Source organism: Euleptes europaea, chromosome 2 (genome assembly GCF_029931775.1).
Source record: "Euleptes europaea isolate rEulEur1 chromosome 2, rEulEur1.hap1, whole genome shotgun sequence".
NCBI classification, from domain to species: Eukaryota; Metazoa; Chordata; class Lepidosauria; order Squamata; family Sphaerodactylidae; genus Euleptes; species Euleptes europaea.
In genome coordinates this window covers 608,201-629,413 of record NC_079313.1, presented here as the reverse complement: position 1 = coordinate 629,413, position 21,213 = coordinate 608,201, and the positions used below count along the sequence as shown (strand labels likewise).

The following is a 21,213-nucleotide window of genomic DNA, read 5'->3' as shown; positions in this document are numbered from 1 at the left end:
GGCTTCCTGGGGCGAGAGAGAGAGCCCCCCCCCCGCCGTCGTCCCGCGGGCCCCGGTGGCGCAGAAGGTCAGTGGCGGACCCACCCCCCGCCGGTGGGAGAGTGGGCGGGGCCTGTTCTCCCCCCCTCCTGAGAAGCCCCCCCCTCACGGCTGCCGGGCACGGGCTGCTGCTGGTGGCCGGGCGAAGGTGGGGGTGGGAAGGCCCCGCAGGTACGCCCCCTCCCCCCTAAGGGGGGAGGGGGCGTACCTGGGGGGCCTCCCCACCCCCACCTTCGCCACCAGAAGATGCCCAAGGTGCCCTCCCCTCTCCATGATCTCCCCCGGGGAGGGGAGGGCACCTTGGGCATCATCTGGGCATGGAGAGGGGGGGTCACTTGGGGGTGTGGGGGGGAGTTAGTTGTGAATGTCCTGCATTGTGCAGGGGGTTGGACTAGATGATCTCATCTTCGCCCGGCCACCAGAAGGGGGGAGATCATGGAGAGGGGAGGGCACCTTGGGCATCTTCTGGGCATGGAGAGGGGGGGTCACTTGGGGGTGTGGGGGGGAGGTAGTTGTGAATGTCCTGCATTGTGCAGGGGGTTGGACTAGATGACCCTGGGGGTCCCTTCCAACCCTATCTGCTTGGTCTGGCAGCAGGTCTCTGCCCAAGGAGGGTCTTTCCCAGCACTGAGGCCCAAACTTAGAAAGCAGGGGGTTATTTCGTGGGGGGGGGGGGAAGAGTCCCAACATCTGTAAAATTGTAGTTTGTTTTTAATTGAATCTGCGACATCTTTCCCTGGAGGTATTTTAAGAGGAGGTTAGGTGACCGTTTGCCAGCAATGCTGATTCTGTGAACTTAGGCAGATGACAAGAGGTGTCTACCCTGTGTGCTCAGAGTGTCATACAAGGATCTGGCAGACCCCAGTTTGAATCCCTTCTTCACCACGGAAGCTCTGTTCCACCTTGGGCCAGTCACACACTCTCATTTTAACCTGCCTCGCTGGGTTTGTTGTGGGTAAAATGGAGCAGAGGAAACCGATGTAACCGGCTTTGGGTCCCCGTTGCGGAGAGAGGCAAGGCATAAATGAACTAAATCAATATAATTAAAGAAATGAATAAAGATCCACACTGGCTACCTGTCTGTTTCTGGGCACATTGTAAAGGCTCTAAATGGCTTGGGGCCAGGGGACTTGAAGGACTACCTTCTCTTGTCCATTCCAGCCTACCATTAAAAATCCTCCTAGCAATCCCTGTTCTTTGTTCTCCCTCCCTTGCGGAGGTCTGGGGGAGCCATACCTCATTGGTAGAGCATCTGCTTGGCTTGCAGAAGGTCCCAGGTTCAATCCCTGGTGGCATCTCCACTTAAAAGGACCAGGCAGGAGGTGATGTGAAAGGCCATTGCCTGAGAACCTGGAGAGCCGCTGCCAGTCTCCGACAATACTGACTGATGGACCACGAGTCTGATTCAGTATAAGGCAGCTTCATATGCGTGTGCGTTGTTGTCAGGCTGCTATCTCGGTTTCGTTATTGCCTCTGTCTCTGTGCTGTATTGTCTGCCCCCCAAGGTCGCATGCCTAAGCCTAAGCCTGGGAACTCAGCTCCTGGGACACTGTATTCCTGCGTGTAATCTCCCGCCTTTCCTGCCTTATAATATCTCCCAGCTAGTGAGCCTTTCATAGCTGTCATTTTATTCGTTTGCACTGTATGCCTATTTGATCAGTAAAATCCACCTGTTTGGACTCTATACGACTTTGTGGTGATTTCTGGTTCTGTGGGCCAAGGGCTGACATTATGACAGCTATCTCACATCTTCACCGTTCTCCTAGCCAGGCTGGAGCCCAGGGGGGTTCGCCTGCCACTTGGATGGGAGCTGTGCAGCTCTCCAGGTGATCTACTACCCTGGAGCCCTTCTCAGAGGACCCTACTCTGTTACAGGACTTAATTGCTGAACTTTTCCGGACGAACCGAGAGGTTTGCCGCTTGAGGGGACTGGTACACGCGCAGTGGCAATCTCTTACAGGACGTCTCTGGATGTTAACATCGGAGGATACTGATGCTCGTTTAGATCTTCAGGACTTGGATCAATTACTGGACGATGCCCGATTGGCGACTGAGGATTTACAAATATTAACTGGACTTCTGGATAATCTTATTTCTCGACAAACTCTTTCTACCATGGCGGGAGCCCCACCGGAGGGTTTTTCCCTGATCCCGGATGCGGCCAGCTGCCAGGCTGAGGCCAAGCGAGTCGCTATTAGCACCGCTCTTCTCCTTGTGGAATGTACAAAAGACACCCCGGTAGCCACCTTGGCTCAAGTTTTGACCCCAACGTTTGGAGCCGAGGCATCCGCACTGGCGGTTCGAGTACAACCTCTGCTGGGCGGGGAACCTGACCCCATACTCTTGCTCCTCGAGACAGAACTTTTGCCGCGCATTACGGCAGAGGCTGCCCTAAGACTTGAGAACGCCAAAGTTCTTGCGGATCAGCAAGCCGCCGAAGCGGCTAGGGTCGCAAGAGAGAGAGAGGCGGCGGAAGCAGCCAGGGCGGCTGCAGCAAGGAATCAGGCGAACGTGGACACGCGCCCCAAGGACTATGTACTGGGACTATCAGGTCTCACCTTTTCCCCGGCGTTTGTCCCGTCGCGTACGACCCAACGCGCGCGCCGTTTGGCTGACCGACGTCGAGACTCAGATGAGTCTGAAGACGAGGATTTATATGGGGATAGCTCTCAATGGGCCACGAGCTTCCGAACCAGTAAGCCTCATCTTACTGGGGGCCCAAGTGAGGAGGTTCATCTTTTACGAGCCCAGAATCGGGAGCTCTCCGACCGTGTGGATCAACTCCAAGAAGTAATGGAACTTATGCTTCACGAGAACAGGCAATTACAACAAACCCTGATAGCTCAGAGACAGCCCGTTCCGATACCGGGTCAGGCGGTACCCGTACAACCACCCGCTAATGTGCCTGCTCCACCCTTACCTCCTGGAGCTCCTGTTGCTCCTCCGCTCCGACCACCCGTGCAACCACCTGCTAATGTGCCTGCTCCACCCTTGCCTCCTGGAGCTCCTGTTGCTCCTCCGCCCGGACCACCCGTGCAACCGGGTCAGCCCGCGCCCGGCCCTTGGAAGCAACTCAAATTGAGGACTACGTATGACGGATCTCTTGAGACTTTGCCTTGTTTCTTGCATCAAGTGGACAGTTATATGCGAGAACAAGGTCAACTTTTCCCCACGGAAGATAGCCGGGTGCGGTACGTAGCTTCCCTCCTGACAGGCAAAGCGGCTGACTGGATGGTCCTCCAGTTTGACACCCGCTCTCGTGCGATTCGTTCCCTCAACAACTTCATGACTGCCCTGAGAAGGAGGTTTGAGGACCCCTTCCTGGGAGAAAGAGCCAAAACGGAACTTTTACAATTAAAACAAGGCTCTGCTACAGTTCGGGAATTTGCCGATGAATTTCAGCGACTGGCAAGTAAAATTGTAGGTTGGCCCGAGACCACCCTAATCCATCATTTCAGGGAAGCCTTGCATCCTGACATTCTGAACTGGTCTTACATGCGGGGCGATCCCGATACCCTCGAAGGCTGGATCCTATTAGCCGAGGAAGTGGAAAGCCGCCGCCGCTTTATTTCTCTCGTCCGTCAAAAGCACAAGGAGAAGGGCACCCAAAAGCCTCAACCCAAGGCACCACTGCTCGTCCCACGAAATCCCCCACGTCCGCTCCAGGAACGTGAAGTCCGATTTCAGAGGGGTGCCTGTCTTACATGCGGAGAAATGGGCCACTTTGCAGCCGTTTGCCCACGCCGCCAGGAATTATTTCGTCCCAGCACGACAACCCGCGCCCGAGGTCGTCCACCACGCAGAGGCACCGCGGCCACCCGCAGCGCAGCTCCGGGAAGGCCCACACCCTCTGCACTCCATGCCGGGGACCCAGCCTCCCTGCCTGCTTCCAACGACCCCGCCGGGTCTCGGATTACAAGTGCCCCATTGGGGGACAGCTTTCCCTCTTCGGATGAGGAAAACCCTTGGATTTCTCCAGCCTTAAACCTGGAATCTCCCCTCGACTTGTCAAAAAACGGCTCCGGTCTGTGGTGAATGGAGCATCTCCACAGACCTCTCAGGATCTTCCTATCAAACCGAATGCTCCTACCAAAATCAAAGAAGTGGACTCCACCGTCTACGTAGATGCAGTTTTACAACAACTTAACGGAGGTCCACAAATCCCCGTCAAAGCACTAATTGACTCCGGTTGCTGTCGCACTCTCATAAGCGAAGCCACGTTTGCTGCCCTCAGAGCCGACTCAGAGGCTTTACCCGCCCCCGTCCAATTTGCTCAAATGGACGGGAGCCAATTCCAGGGGGGTCCAGTTGATCATCGCACCATAGGGGTGGCAATGGGAATTGGTTCCCACTGGGAACAAATAGACTTCACTATAGCCCCTATCCGATTTGAAGTGGTCTTGGGAATTAACTGGATTAAAGGACATAGTCCCAGTATTGATTGGGAAACAGACACTATTTCTTTCGCTAGTCCCACCTGCGACCAGCATCGGCAAAACTTTGCTCTGCCATTTCCGCCCGTTCCAGCGTTAACCTCTACTGCCCCAGTACCACCGGCTCTACCCGCTGTATACCGGGACTTTGAAGATGTCTTCGACCTTAAGGAATGTGATGCCTTACCCCCCCACCGGGCCTCAGACTGTGCGATTGAAGTAGTAAAGGACTGCACATTAACCAAAAGTAAGATTTACCCTATGAGCGCTTCCGAGCGCACTGTCCTCCGGGACTTTTTGGACAAAAACCTCGCCAGAGGGTTCATTCGCCCTTCGAATGCCCCAAACTCGGCCCCCGCGTTTTTCGTCCGGAAAAAAGAGGGCGACCTTCGCCTGTGCATTGACTTCAGAAAGCTCAATGCGGTTACCCAGACCAACGCCTATCCTATCCCATTAATATCGGATATTTTGGGACAATTACAGGAAGGCCGTGTGTTCTCTAAATTAGACTTGGTGGAAGCCTACTACCGAGTCCGTATCCGCGAAGGAGATGAACACCTCACTGCCTTCTCTAGCTGTTTCGGAATGTATGAATTCCTTGTAATGCCGTTCGGATTAAAAGGGGCCCCGGGGGTCTTCATGCAACTCATCAATGAAATCCTACATGACCTTCTATATCGTGGGGTGGTGGTCTACTTAGATGACATTCTCATTTATTCGAAAACTATGGACGAGCATGTGACTCTGGTCAGAGAAGTTCTACAACGCCTGCGTAACCATCAACTGTTCGCTAAACTAGCTAAGTGTGAATTTCACCAAAGCAAACTCACGTTTTTGGGATACATCATCTCCCACCAAGGTCTTCGCATGGACCCCGCCAAAGTCCAAGCCGTCCTCGATTGGACTCCCCCCACCAACCGTAAGCAAGTACAGCAATTTCTGGGATTTGCAAACTTCTATCGGGGATTCATCCCTAACTTCGCCCAAGTGGCTCTACCCATTACGGACCTGCTGAAAACTAAAGGAAAAGTAAGCTCGGCTGCCTTGCCCTCCGCAAAGATCCTATGGACTGAGCAATGCCAAGCCGCCTTTCTGGCCCTCAAACGCCTCTTCACTTCGGAGCCGGTGCTACGGCACCCAGACCCAAATCAAATGTTCATTGTGCAAGTCGATGCTTCCGATGTAGCCATGGGAGGGGCTCTCCTCCAGCAAGGACCGGACGGTCTTCTTCACCCTTGCGCTTACTTTTCAAAAAAATTTGCGCACGCTCAATTAAACTGGCCCATCTGGGAGAAAGAGGCCTCTGCAGTTCATCATGCACTGACTTTATGGCGGCAATTCTTGGAAGGGTCTAAAATACCCTTTGAAGTTTGGACCGATCACAAAAATCTAGCTGCCCTCACGGGGTCCCATAAGCTATCGGCGAAACAACAACGGTGGGCGGAGTTCTTTGCTCAGTTCCGTTTCACCCTGAAGCACGTCCCTGGGAAGCAGAACGTTCTCGCGGATGCCCTCTCCCGTTTACCACAATATCCGGTAAAACTCGAAAGACCCACCAACTCTCTGTTCACCCCTATGCAACGTGGGGCCCTACCTATGCTGGCTGTGCAAACCCGATCCCAGCATCAACACACCTCGCAAGCTCCGCCAGCCCAACCGGCTGCCCAGCCGCCACCGCAACAGACCGGAGTTCCCGCCCCTCCTACCCCTCCGACCGCTCAGCCGCCTGCAGTCTGCGCGCCGCCACACGTAAGCACTAGCCCTATAACTATTTCTCAGATCTCCAGAACCGACGGGGGGGCTCCCTCCAAACTCCCCATCTCCGAATCCTTTTTAACTGTCCTTCGGGACCAGTGCCTTTTAGAACGTTCCGCTCATACCCTACCTCCTGGTGTTTTGGAACAAGGGGGGTCCTGGTACAAAGACTCAAAATTGTATGTACCCAAAGCTCTCCGGAAGGACGTTTTACATTTAGCTCATGGAGCCAAAACAGCTGGGCACTTTGGGTTTCTGAAGACCCTTCACTTATTGCGCAGACAGTTCTGGTGGGGGGGAATGCGTTCCGACATTGACTCCTTCATCCGCAGCTGTCCCGTTTGTGCCGCTGCGAAACGATCGCAGGGCAAACCCCCGGGACTGCTACAACCTCTTGAAACGCCCAGCAAACCTTGGGAAGTGATCGCTATGGACTTCATGACTGATCTCCCTCTCAGTGGGGGTAAAACTGTGTTGTGGGTTGTTACTGATTTGTTTTCTAAGCAAATACATTTGATTCCATGTGCAGGGATCCCCTCTGCTCAGAAACTAGCCCGCCTCTTCGTGACGCATATATTTCGTTTACATTCGTTTCCGCGTAAAATAATTTGTGACCGCGGAAGTGGTTTCGTTTCTAAGTTTTGGAAAGCTTTCCTCAAATTGGTGGGGGTGGAACAGGGATTGTCTAGTGCATACCATCCTCAAACTGATGGTCAAACTGAACGTGTCAATGCTGTACTCGAATGTTATTTGCGTTGTTATGTTAACTACCACCAGGATAACTGGGTGGAACTGCTACCTTTAGCAGAATATGCCTACAATAATGCCATGCATCAATCCACAGGTTTTAGCCCGTTTTTTGCTGTGTATGGACAAGATTTCAGTCCCATCGTTCCTACAGATGATGTAGAGGGGGAGGGGAACCCCGACATTGCCTCCTGGGCACACGCCCTCCGTACCACTTGGCCCTGGCTCGTTAGCAACCTCGACCGGGCCAAACGTAAATACAAAGCGCAAGCTGACAAACATCGCTCCCCCGGGGGTGATCTGCAAGTGGGTGCTTTGGTTTACCTTTCCACCAAAAACCTCCGGTCCACCCAACCGTGCCATAAACTCAGCGCCAAATTCATTGGCCCTTTCCCCATTACTCGGGTCATAAACCCTGTCACAGTGGAACTGGCTCTCCCCAAATCTTTGAGGCGTGTGCATCCTGTTTTCCACATAAGCCTCCTCAAACCCCATGTTGCTTCTCCACGGTGGCATCCGGACCCACCGCCTGCGCAACCCATCATGGTGGGGGGGGAAGAACACTTCGAAGTCTCCAAGATCCTTGACTCCCGTATTCACCATGGTACTCTCCAGTATCTAGTTCGTTGGAAACATTTCCCCCCTGCCTATGACGAATGGGTGCGCGCACGGGATGTCTCCGCCCCCGACCTCATTGACGCCTTTCACATTGCTTACCCGAACAGGCCAGCCCCCTTGCGAACTGGGAGGGGGCCTTGAGGGGAGCAGAATGTCAGGCTGCTATCTCGGTTTCGTTATTGCCTCTGTCTCTGTGCTGTATTGTCTGCCCCCCAAGGTCGCATGCCTAAGCCTAAGCCTGGGAACTCAGCTCCTGGGACACTGTATTCCTGCGTGTAATCTCCCGCCTTTCCTGCCTTATAATATCTCCCAGCTAGTGAGCCTTTCATAGCTGTCATTTTATTCGTTTGCACTGTATGCCTATTTGATCAGTAAAATCCACCTGTTTGGACTCTATACGACTTTGTGGTGATTTCTGGTTCTGTGGGCCAAGGGCTGACAGTTGTGACCAGAAACAGGGCTTTTTTTTGGTGGTGGCACCTCGCTGGCACCTGCCGTACGCTCTCTTAGTTGCTGAGTCAAACAATTTCCTTTTATTCAGGCTTTTAAAGAAGGATTTGACTTTTAGCACCATTTTGTTGTCTGTTGTTCAAGTCTGGAAACTCTGAAAGTCACTTTCAACTCCTCACTGCTGGGTTTTAATTAGTAACCGGTGGTGCTTTATGAGTTTGTTGTGTTTTCTTTTTTAGCTGCCTTGGGCAAGTTCCCTGTTGAGACAGCACAGACATCTTCTAGATGAATATACAAGCAGTGTGGCTGTTGGCAGCAGCAGTGAGAGAGACCAAGCGGCCTTTCAACACAGCCAGGCAAGGGAACGTTATCCACACTGACTGCTGATTAAGTCTTTGTTTTTGTTTAAGGTCTGGGCCAGCGTTTTTATGGACTAGGAACTTTTACAGTGTTGTCTGATAATGATAGGAGGAGATCCCTGATATGGTTATACTATTAGAAATACAGAGATAATTATTGTGATTATTGTTGCAGGGTGAACTATCTCCGGTTTCATTTGAGACACCAGACCTTGCATTCCTTTATCCCAGTGTTTGCATTTTGCACGCATGCCTGCCTTACCCGTAGGTAGAGGAACTTCATTAAAATATTCCCAAACTGGGTCTCTTTTACGGCCTGCTGCCGTTATAGATTATCTTCTCCAGGGAGAGGATAATATGATTAACCTCAGGCTGCACACACAAAGATCCCAAGACTTATGGAGAATTCTGCTCAAAAGGTTTCATTTTCATTTTCACTGCTTGTCCCTCCCTGCTCATACTTCGCTTGTGCAGATCTATTCCACTCCCAGCAACCTTCTTCTGTTCATTTAATTTCTTGAATCTTAGCACTTAAGCGGTAGGGTGTTGATTCTGAATACATAGATTTGCAAAGAAACAATGGGATTAAGGGCTTTTTCTCAACTCTGAATGTTTATTTTATAAGAAGAGGCATGTTATCTGTGCAGACCCAAATTCACAAGTTTTAAAACTGCAAAACCAAACATCTATTCCATGAAGTAGTCTAATCTCCTCCTCTAGCTAGTGCTCATCATGATGTATTTTATCAACTTCTATCGCTAGCCCCTCCCCAGAAGCCCACAGGCTTTTAACCAGTGTGGTGTAGTGTTGAAGAGCGGTGGTTTGGAGCGGTGGGCTCTGATCTAGAGAACCAGGTTTGATTCCCCACTCTTCCACATGAGCAGGGGATGCTAATCTGGTGAACTGGATTTGTTTCCCCACTCCTACACATGAAGCCAGCTGGGTGACCTTAAGCCAGTCACAGTTCTCTTAAGTGCTCTTTCAGCCCCACCCACCTCACAGGGTGTCTTTTGTGGGGAAGGGAAGGAGATTGTAAGCCGGTTTGATTCTTTCTTAAGTGGTAGAGAAAGTCAGCATATAAAAACCAACTCTTCTTCTTGTTGCAAAGACGCTTTGCCCCCTGGATCAATTCCTTCTCTGCATTTCCTCCAGCTCTAATGTCTCTATTTTGAGAAGGGGTGGCCAGAAATGTTGCATGGGATTGTGGATGTGGCTGTACCACCCCTGTAACGATACTGTCCACAAGTTGTGAATTTCCTGCATTGTGCAGGGGGTTGGACTAGATGACCCTGGTGGTCCCTTCCAACTCTGTGATTCTATGATCATGTTCAGTTTAGGGCTCTGCACATTATTCTGGGAGACCCACATTGCTGATCACCAGTGTATAAGTGAGCACCGGTGACCAGCTCTGGCTTCGGTGCTTTGTACGAGCGCTGTCCTTGGTAGTGACCTGAAAGCCACAGGTTCCCCAGGGGCCCAAAGGGCCCACCCCAGGAAACTTCCTCTTGCAGTGGAGGTGGCCGTTGCCTTTGGCTCTCGGCTGGCCTGCCAAGGAGCGCCTGGATGTGTCCCCGTTCCGGTCCTGCCTCTCGGTGTCTGTTAATGCTTTCTTGTTGGCCTGCTGCCGGTGTTTATTGTAGCAGGCGTTAGATGAATACCAGAAAGGCCCTGTCGAGAACAGCTCTCTGGAAAAAAAACAGTTCTGTGGATCCAGGTGGGGGCTGCTCCATCAGGAGCAAAGAGAGGGGGCAGATTCTTTTGTTTGACGTGTGCAGCACGGCTGTGTGTGCGTGTGTCCCCATCCTCAACTCTCCTTGTTCATTTTAGCAGGTGAAATTATGAACCGGTTCTTTGTCATTTTGTGTTTCTAAGCTGCCAGCATGGTGTAGTGGTTAAGAGGGGTTGTTTTGGAGCAGTGGACTCTGATCTGGAGAACCAGGTTTGATTCCCCGCTCCTCCACATGAGCAGCGGAGTCCAATCTGGTGAACTGGATTTGTTTCCCCACTCCTCCACACGAAGCCAGCTGGGTGACCTTGGGCTACTCACAGCTCTCTCAGCCCCACCTACCAGGCAGGGTGTCTGTTGTGGGGAAGGGAAGGTGATTTTAAGCTGGTTTGTGTCTCCCTTAAGTGGTAGAGGAAGTCAGCATCTAAAAACCAACTCTTCTTCATCTGTTTGAAAAAACAGGGTAACGTTCATTTTAATTTTAAACAATTGCCAAAGTTGTTTATACTTTGAAACTGTGGGATAAGCCACTGATGGAAATGGAGCTGGGTAAGAACTCAGGAGATGCCCAAGAAAAGGAGGAAGTTCCTGAAGGCTGGGGGAAGCCCCTGGAAGCGGGGCTGGGGGTGGAGGTGGTTGGGTGAAGCTGGCTGACAGTCGTGCAGCTGGCCTAAAAGCTGCAGATTTCAGGGGCTCCCTCTTCTTCTGCAAATAGAATAATAGAATCACAGAGTTGGAAGGGGCCACACGGGCCCTCTAGTCTGACCTCCTCCCCCCCCCCCGCCCCATGCAGGATCATCCTGGAGCATCCCTGACAAGTGTTTGGCCAGCCACTGTTTGAAGACTGCCATAGAGGGGGAGCTTACCACCTCCCTAAGCAGCTGATTCCCCTTGTGAACTGCTTTCACCGTAATACTTCTTTTGCGAGGTCTCTGCCTCTTTTATGCTTCTTTTGGAATTGCTTTGAGTGTGAGGGAGAGGGGTGTCTGCAGGCTTCATGTATGTTGTTTTTAAATAAGCGATTCAAAGCATCACGGCTCCTGGAGGGGCGGGGGCATTTTACAAACATTTTCATGCCCTTCCCCTTCTCTGTCCTGTTTCCTCTCTCCAGAATTTCTGGAAGGACAGAGGCAAAAACAGCAGAGGGATTCTGCCGACTGTAAGCAAATGGAAGTCACCTGCTTAGGGAGTGTTTGCTGGAGCAGAGTCTCCCTTTGTGCTTGGAACATCCCCAGGCCTTGTACCTCCTGTGTGGGGGTTGGCCTCCCACCTCCCACTTCTGGGACGCTGCCTGGATGTTTTGGTTCTCACAGCAGAGCCAGCAGAGGACCAGGCGAGGGCGTGTGGGGGAAAGGGGGCTGCTCCACAGCCTTGCCTCCAGAGAAAAGCCAGGGGTAGCTGAAGGGGGTGCAGCCACTGCTGAGGAAGCGGCGGGTTCCCGCTCCTGTTGGTGTGCGCGGACATTCTTCATGTTTTTCTGCTTTGGGTGCATTCAGCCAACTTATCTGGAGTGGGACCATTTGGAATTTATTTTGCATGGTTTCGAGAGAGTGGACAGGGAGAAGCTTTTCTCCCTCATAATACTAGAACGCGGGAGTCATCTACTGAAGCTGGAGGGTGAGAGATTCAAAATGGATAAAAGGAAGTATTTCTTCACACAACGCATAGTTAAATTGCAGAACTCCCTGCCCCAGGATGTGGGGATGGCTGCCACCTTGGAAGGCTTTAAGAGGGGAGTGGACATGTTCATGGAGGAGAGGGGAATCTATGGCTACTAGTCAAAATGGATACTAGTCATGAGGCATACCTATTCTCTCCAGGATCAGAGGAGCATTCCTACTATATTAGGTGGTGAGGAACAAAGGCAGGAGGATGCTGCTGCAGTCTTCTTGTTTGTGGGCTTCCTAGAGGCCCTTGGTTGGTCACTGTGTGAACAGACTGCTGGACATGTTGGGCCTGGGTCTGATCCAGCAGGCCCTTTCTTATGGAATCAGGCTTGCTGTTCACAGGACCATTTCCCCAGTTAGTTGTGATGGGCCTGTCGCGGTCCGTGCCATTAAGGTAGCCCAGCTCCTAGAATTGACCCCTTCCTAAAAAGTGATCTGTATCTATTCAGCCCGTTACCCACTAAGCAGGGATCAACACTTTCCATCTCTCACGCGATAGACTTTCTATTGAATTGTTCCAGTAAAAATATGAAAAGAATGTATAGATAAAAATATTATTTATTTCGCATAAAATATATGCATGTAAATAATTACAGAAATAAAAACTATATTAGTTCAACAGGAACAAAATATTATTCTATGTATGCAAGCAATATTTAGCAATATCAACAATCTATAACTCTATATGAGAGTTTTCCAAGTATATATTTCATTCAGGAAATAATAGTTTACAGAAATCTTGTAAAATAATGGTTAGTGCATTGAATAAGTATTCTACTTCAAAATATTTAAATAGAAGACATACTTTACCTAGTTATGTCATTTCAGAGTTTCTGTAAGGATTCTATGAGTTCATTTAGAATAGTTAGATTTCCTTCAGGTATTCTCTAAGTATTATTCTATTATTTCAATGCCTTTAGTAGGAGAGATCTCTTTGGTTCCATAGTTTCATGTTAGATCTGGTTCTATTCCTCTTCCAACAGTCTGTTTATGACTGAAGTCATGAGACCACAGAGTCTCTATGTATTTGAGGTTTCTGGATCTGAAGCCTATGTTCAGATTAGAAAAAGCTATGTGAAAGCCATTTCTAAGCATGCATTTGATGTAAGCATTGCTGTATAGCTAAGAGCCACTTTGATGGTTTAACTATACTGTAATTAATCAGTATTTGCTGTTACTATGTGTAAAGCTTAACATTATGTGTAGAGTATAAAACTCTATTCTACAGTCTCTCTGTCAGTGCCAATCTTTAGAGAGATACTGAGTATAGTTCAGTTTAAGAGCATAAGGCTCCATGGATCTCCATCCATGTATTTCAATTATATGTATTCCAATTAGAGTAATTCTATGTGTAAGCCATTGTTAGCTGTAATGCATGTATATGTATGCATGTGTATGTCAGACAGTTCTGTGTCAGACCTCAGTCTTAGAACTGACTGCAGAACATATTCAGTGCTCTCACCTTGTGTAGAGAAACCCCTGAAATATACTCTGGTAATAGGCTTCTTAGAGAAGCTGCATTTACATCTTGTCCATTAGCACTAGGAAGTCTGTATATAAGATAGATCTTATAACAAGACTAATGTCTTCTCAGAACAAATGAGTTCTCAATGTTACCACATTCAAAGATGGTAAGATCCATACTTTTATAATCCTTAGAATATAAAAGCCTTCATCACATTCAGGATGAAGCATTTGTACAGACAGTTAGTCCAGACAATCAGTCTTCAGAAAGACAGACTATGTGGCATAATAACTCTCTGTAAGAGTTCTCCAGAAACAGAGACAAGAATAAATGTAGTTCTGATTCACGCAAGAATCAGTTTCCCAATTCACGCAAGAATTAGGCTGCCAAAAGTTTTACATCTCTGGTAGATGGAGGAAGTCCATAGGTCAGCACGTTTAGACCATCAGGATCTTCTCTAACCTGTAGTCAGAGAAAGGTCTCTATTTATATCTTCCCAGGGTCCTTGGATTGATACTGGTCTAGTCAACAGTAGGCTTTACAAGCAGTACTTGACTATGAGCTTGCCTACCTCCAACAGTCAGTCAGCAGGTCAATAATAGTTAGATTATGCACCTAATTGACATCTGCATTGGTTGTCTAACTTAGTGCTTCTAAGTGCAGCTGTGACCTTCAGCTGGGACAGTAGTATTAAATTATTACAATATCAAGACTTTGAATGGCATAATAGGTTACCAACCTTGAGCTTAATACTATCACAGGTATTTTAGTTTATTTTAGTTTACAAGAACCTTGGATTGCTTCTATAATGAATGACTACAATAGTAGAATCTGGCTTGCTACTTCTGAACAGCAAGTAAGCCTTGAGCTTATTCAGTCCCAGTCTATGAAGTGATTACATCTTTTCAATACATTTAATCCTTATAAAATCTAATGGGACATGCTTTCATATCAAAATCCTGGTTATATGGTCGCAGCCCATGACAGGCCTGTCCCATTTGAACCAGTAGGCAGAGTCCTCTTTGGCTGTAAGAGCTAAAGAGCTGGGGACATTTGAAAGGCGCCTGGCTGTGGGAAAGCAGCACACGCGGTTTCTTTGCATCTGGCAAGGCCTCTGCACAAGTCCTGCACGTTAAAAGCCTGCACGGAAGGGATGTGGAGTTGCCTCTGCTTCTGGATGCTCTGAACGCCTATTGCAATGAGGTGTTCTCTGTACCTGAAGTTCTTGGTCTCTTATTCCTCGTGGCGCTGAACATGTGGAATAGCTGGTTTGGGTCATCACATGTTTTAGCTTGGGAAATTAGTTGAAAGGGGAAGGTACCTTTTCCCTTTTGAGAAAAGGTCTGGGAAGCTGCCCCGTACAGCTCCGTGTTGCCCGCTCTGACTGGCAGCAGCTGTCCCAGGTCTTCTCCAACACCTGTGATCTGAGATTCTTTAATGGGAGATGGTGGGGATTGAACCGAGAACCTTCTGTATGCAGAGGAGGTGTGGCTATTGCTGAGCTCTTAACTCCTGCGCAGGTGTTGGTTAGGGAGGTCTTTTGACGCTGGTAGGATGCCAACATTGAGGGGACGGGTGCTGAGTTCTCCGTCTGCAAACAAACCACTCTTTCTCCACCTGGAGCAGGTTGGCTCAAGGTGCGGCTTCCTGTTAGACATAGTTAGAGGTGTGGCAGGGACAGCAGATTGGAATAGCAATGAAAGCTGCCCTTATGAACACATGAACACATGAAGCTGCCTTCTACTGAATCAGACCCTTGGTCCATCAAAGTCAGTATTGTCTACTTTGACCGGCAGCGGCTCTCCAGGGTCTCAGGCAGGGGTCTTTCACATCACCTACCTTCCTAGTCCCTTTAACTGGAGATGCCGGGGATTGAATCTGGGACCTTCTGCATGCCAAGCAGGTGCTCTACCTCTGAGCCACAGCCCCTCCCCCTTCTGGCTCCATCATCCTGTTTCCTCGAGCTGACAATCAGAAGGACTACTGGGGGGGCACAGGCCCCAGATGTTGCTCCCTAGTCATTGTTTCCCCAACTACTGTTAGGACCTAATATGGAGAAACAGAATGGGTTCCACTTGGCAAAGGTCTCCAACAAGGATATATATTATCTCCCTATCTGTTTAGTCTATATGCAGAACACATCATAGAATCATAGAGTTGGAAGGTACCACAAGGGTCATCTAGTCCAACCCCCTGCACAATGCAGGAAATTCACAACTACCTCCCCCCCCACACCCCCAGTGACCCCCTACTCCATGCCCTACTCATAAGGAAAGCTGGATTAGATTCAGATGAAGGTGGAGTGAAAATTGGTGAAAGCAATTCTAACAGTCTGAGATTTGCAGATGACACCACGCTACTGGCAGGAAACAGTGCCAAAATAGGATTACCATTACTGGCAGGAAATAGTGCCAAAGTAGGATTATAGCTGAACATCAAGAAGACAAATGTACTGACTATTGGGGAATTACACAACTTTAAGGCTGACGATGAAGAAATTGAAATTGTTAAAAGGTTTTCTGTTCCTTGGCTCCGTCATCAACCAAAAGGGGGACTGCAGCCAAGTAATCAGAAGGAGATTGAGACTGGAAAGGGCAGCCATGAAAAAGCTAGAAAAGATTCTGAAGTGTAAGGGTGTGTCACTGGCCACCAAGATCAAGTTAATTCATGCCACCGTATTCCCCGTTACTATGTATGGGTGTGGAAATTGGACAATGAAGAAAGCTGATAGGAAGAAAGTAGATTCCTTTGAAATGTGGTGTTGGAGGAGAGGGTTACGGATACCGTGGACTGCCAAAAAAAACCAATTAGTGGGTTCTAGATGAACTCAAGCCTTAACTGTCCCTAGAAGCTAGAATGACTAAACTGAGGCTGTCGTACTTTGGTGACATTATGAGAAGACAAGACTCACTGGGAAAGACAATAATGCTAGGAAAAGTTGAAGGCAGCAGGAAAAGAAGACCCAAAAAGAGATGGGTTGATTCTATAAGGAAAGCCACAGCCTGACAAAGACTGTTGATGATGGGACATTCAGGAGGTCGTTAATTTATAGGGCCGCCATACATCTGAAGTGAGTTGATGGCATGTAGCACACAGCTTTCCTGAATCAGGGAGGCATTAGCAGCTGTGTTACCCCCCCACCCCCAGTGTGTGACTCTCTCCTGGTTGCCCTGTGGCAAGGGAGGTTCTCTCCCAAGTAACCACGCTCGGATGCTGCTTCCAAGGGCCACCGTGTTGGGCCACAAACAGCTGCCCTTGGGGTGCTTGTGGGTGGGCAGGCCAGGCATGTTGGCTTTCTTTTATTGCAGCATGGCCTGGGTTTTTGTGGGGCCGCACTGTAAGCCCCCACATCCACACATGCAGCACTTTCTATAGCAGCCACCATGTGCCTCTTGTTTGTTCCGATGTGCCTGCAGAGCTCAGGCGGGTGGGAGAAGCTTCCCTGAGGATGAGTGTCAACAGACATTCCCTGGGAACAGAGTCCTCGCCCCTGTTGGCCGGTTCAGCCTGTTCGCTGCAAGGACACAGCGTGCAGAAGCCCGGGCATTCGCTCGGCTCCGTCTTGTGTGAATTACGTAACCTGGTTAAGTCAGTTTGTCTTGGAAACAGCCTCTAAATCCAGCAGCTTTTCTAGAGCAGAGGGTGTCGGCCAGGCAGAGCAGGGGCTGAATTGCTAGCCGCCTGCTCACCCTGCCGCTTCCGGTGGTGTGTGCGTGGGGCAGAGGAGCTGGGCTGGGCAGGCGATGCCCTGTGCCGCAGGGGCGCAAAGGACCCGCACTTCCAGGGCTGTGTTGTTGCTGGGGGAGAGGGGGGATTCTGGGAAACCTTGAGAGGGATTGGCTTTCTTGAGTGCCCCTGTAAGGTGCTAATATTTTCATTGTGGCTGGAAATGGGAGTGTGTAGTAACCACACTTGGCGCCTTTCTTTTCTTTTTTTACTCTTTATTTTTAGTTTATAACAACAACAAAATAAAAATACGACAGTAGGTTAAACATTGTACAGTCGAGATATGTTTCAGTACTCGGTTCCAATATTATGTTCCAATATTATCCATCAGTACTTTTTACAGAAATCGTACCATTTGTTGTGTTCACTTAGCACAGGGGTCGGCAAACTCATTAGTCAAAAGAGCCAAATATCAACAGTATAACGATTGCGATTTCTTTTGAGAGCCAAATTTCTTAAACTTAAACTATATAGGTAGGTACACTGTTTATTAACTTAATAAACTTTAATTTAATTTTTAAGTCTTAATTAAACTATAGGTACACTGAATAAAACTTGATATCATACTTAATAGTGATCTTATTTATTGATAAAAATTAAATTGTAAGTCCTTGCCATTTCCCCCTCCCCGTCGGGAGTCCTCGTCTGGAGGCCTGGTCTACTGCCATAAAAGCCTATTGGTAGACCTGGCCTCTGGCTGAGTCCCATTGGGAGGCCAGGCCTACCCATTGGCTTTCTTGGCAGTAGACCTGGCCTCTGGAGGCCCATAGAAGCCAATTGGTAGACCTGGCCTCTGAAGGGGGACTTTTTCCCCTCCTCAGAGTCCAGGTCTACCGCCAAGAAAGCCAGTGGGTAGACATGGCCTCCCAATGGGACTCAGCCGGAGGCCAGGTCTACCAAAGGAAGCCCGCCCCACCCAACAGCTGATAGGCGGGCAGGGCGGGCCAGGAATCTCCGAGCCGCCCACCCAGCAATCGTGTGGCTAGAGGGGAGGGGAGGCTTTAGCCTCCCAACCATTGAGGTCAAGGAAAGGGGGACCCGGACATTCTCCACGGTGGGGGGGGGGAAGAGACAGCACGCCTGCTCGCCTACTCTCTCGCACTCGCTTGCTCTCTCTCTCAGGCGCACCGGCTCCACAGCCTGGCTGCCGGTGTGAGCGGGCGCGAGAGCAGGGGCTCCAAACCAAGTTCGGAGAGCCGCACTCAGCAGGCCAAAGAGCCGCATGCGGCTTGGGAGCCGCGGTTTGCCGACCCCTGACTTAGCAGAACTTAATAAATGCAAATCATACGATAGTTTCGTGGGCATCGTTTACTTCGTGATGCCTCCTTTCCCACATATTCTAGAAAAGGCAGCCATCTATTTAAAATGTCTGTAGAGTAAGATAAGGTATCTTCACAACTCAAAGTAATAAATAACTTACCGTATTTTTCGCTCCATAAGACGCACCTGACCATAAGACGCCCCCTCCAGCTGGCCGTTGGATCGGGGAACGCCGGCTCGCGCCGTCCCGACGCACCCAGCGGGCTCTGTGTGAGCCCGCCTGCCTCCCAGCTGGCCATCGGGGCGGGGAACGCCAGCTCGCGCCCTCCCGACACGCCCAGCTCTGTGCGCCCCGCCCGCCTACCAGCGCATGGTCCCAACGTGCCCAGCTCTGTGCGCCCAGCTGGCCGTCAGGGCCGGGAACGCCGGCTCGCGCCGTCCCGACATGCCCAACTCTGCGCGCCCCGCCCGCCTCCCAGCGCGCCGTCCCGACATGCTCAGCTCTGTGCACCCTGCCTGCCTCCCAGCTGGCCGTCAGGGCGGGGAACACCGGCTTGCGTTGTTCCGGCGCGCCCAGCCGGCTGGCGGGAGGGGCGGGGGTCCCTCCCCCCGGCTCTGGGAGTCCCAGATGGACTGGACTAGGGTCCATAAGACGCACATTCACTCCATAAGACGCACAGACATTTCCCCTCACTTTTGAGGAGGAAGAAAGTGCATCTTGTGGAGCGAAAAATACGGTAGCTAAAATCAAAAGGTTCCACACCTTCTCATACCACTGCCCAGTAGAAGGCATCTTTGCTTTTTTCCAGTCCGAGGCAATCAGAAATTTTGCTGACACTTGCCACTTTTCTGGAGTTGTTCTCTGTGACCCTCCCAACAACCCTGCAGGCAGGCAGGTAGGAAATCTCTCCTTGATACCAGACTTTCCTCTGAAGTCTTTGGGCTGCTGATTCCTCCCCTGGCCATCCCTGCTTCCTGCTTCCAGACCTTGGATTGTGAGATTCTGGGGGAGCCCCGTGGGTTCTTGGTGGAGCTGAGAAAGAATACCCTTACAGCACTTTTGCCACCAGGGGAGGACTAAGACTGGCTTGCCTAGTTAGCTGAGCTATGATACGAATTGCAGCCTCCGACGCTTGTGCTCTCTCCTCTCTGCTAAAGGTGGTGGTGGTGATGGGGGGGGGTGCCCCAGCCCTTGACTAGCTCCTGCTCCACATCAGGTGGGGTTCCTCCCATGCCCAGTTCTCCATGCCAGAGGTCTGAATCGAAACGGAGCTGCTCAGGTCAGGGTTTTCCTCCTCCGGGCTGGTTGAGCTTTGTGTGTTTCCTATTGCTGAGTATGACGGGCCCCTCGGAGGCAGGTGTCACATGAACACCTGAAGCTGCCTTATACTGAATCAGACCCTTGGTCCATCAAGGTCAGTATTGCCTACTCAGACTGGCAACGGCTCTCCAGGGTGTCAGGCAGGGGTCTTTCACATCACCTACTTGCCTAGTCCCTTTAACTGGAGATGCCGGGGATTGAGCCTGGGACCTTCTGCATGCCAAACAGATGCTCCACCACTGAGCCACAATGTCCCAGCGGTCTCCCAGTGCCGCTCAGGGCCAGAGCAGCCTCCTGCATGAGCACAGTCAGAGCATGACTGGAAAGAGCCACGCGTCCATACTGACTTGTCTCCCCTCCATCTTTCCAGACTGCTCTGCAAACGTCCCCAGGACCGGCAGAAGCCTTCTGGCTGAATGCAGCAGCGCCAGGCCCCAGGTAGGCCAACCCCCCTGGCTCCCCCCCCCACAGCTCTCCCGATCTTTGGGCTCTGGAAGTTCCGCAATCATAAAAAAGTTGCCCGCCCTCATGTACTTCCAGCTTAGTCATTTTCATGCCCTAAATTGGGGGCCACCTCCCAGAGGCGATGGTGTACTCTGCCTTTCTTGGGGTGTTTGGAGGGCTCTGTCTTGAGCCTAGACAGCCTGCTGGGTGTGGGAGGGAGGGTTGGGGAGCAGAGGGCAGCAGGCGCTTTGGGTCAGTTTCCCGGGGCAGCAGAAGGAGGCCTGCTTCGGTCTGGCATCTTCCACAGTGGAGAATGGGGTTGCTCTTGGTTTCTGCCGAGGTGTCCTGTGTATTTTGGTCCTCTGGTGTCTCTCCCAGCCAGATGTCCACCAGGAAAAAATGTGTGTGTGTGTTTCCTTCTATTCTCTTGTAGCAAAAGGATTTGCAGCTCCAGCCCCCAGGCTCCCCCCAGAGTTGGCACCAGAGCGCCTCTCCAGGTTTGTGTTCCAGTCCAGATGCTTTGCTGCCCCTGGGTCTCCCTTTCAGCTGTCCCATTGGTGTCCTGCTCTTCCCGGCAGCTCAGAGTAGCAGTCCTGCTTCTACCCCCTACGTTATCCTCACAACCATCCTGTGAGGTAGTTTAGGTGGGGAGAGAGTGATGGGCCCGAGGTCCGCGGCTGAATGGGGATGTGAACCCTGGCTGTCCCAGTTCTGGTCTGACACACTGACCCAGGGGTCCCCAACGTGGTACCCGTGGGCGCCATAACACCCACCAACACCTTTTGTGGTGCCCTCCCAAGTGTTTTTAGGAAGTGGGTGGGGCTAAGTAGGGATTTTGCCCAGCAAGGCTTCCGATTGATTATTGGAGATTTGATTTGCTGTGCAGATTTTTTAAAATGTTGTTTTGGCAGCAGCTGCCACAGCAGCGCAAGGACCCGCACCGTGTTGCTGAAGTTAAGCTGTGGCAGCCCTATTGTGGTTGGCTCCGCCTCCTTGCGGCAGCCGTTTTGTGGCTGTGCCCACCGCGCCGCGTCAGAATTCCCAGAATGCCCACAGGCTGAAAAAGGTTGGGGGACCCCTGCTCTAACCACTGCATTACACTGCCTATTTTTATGATCAGTGCTACTGAAGGCTGGAGAGAGGCTCCACTTTCTTCTCTAGGGAAAGGTCTGGAAAACTGCCTCCTTTGTGTGTGTGTGTGTG

At 50.8% G+C, this 21,213-nt stretch overlaps 1 protein-coding gene across 1 annotated transcript in view; it reads left to right on the top strand.

Moving 5' to 3' along the window:
- Positions 1-21,213, top strand: part of ARHGEF18 (Rho/Rac guanine nucleotide exchange factor 18) — a 69,227-nt gene that overhangs the window by 25,919 nt on the left and 22,095 nt on the right. Inside the window, exons 12-14 of the mRNA XM_056867567.1 lie at positions 16,676-16,834; positions 19,937-20,004; positions 20,444-20,507. Coding sequence (XP_056723545.1) covers positions 16,676-16,834; positions 19,937-20,004; positions 20,444-20,507 — 291 coding nt within the window. The remainder of the gene's footprint in view (positions 1-16,675; positions 16,835-19,936; positions 20,005-20,443; positions 20,508-21,213) is intronic.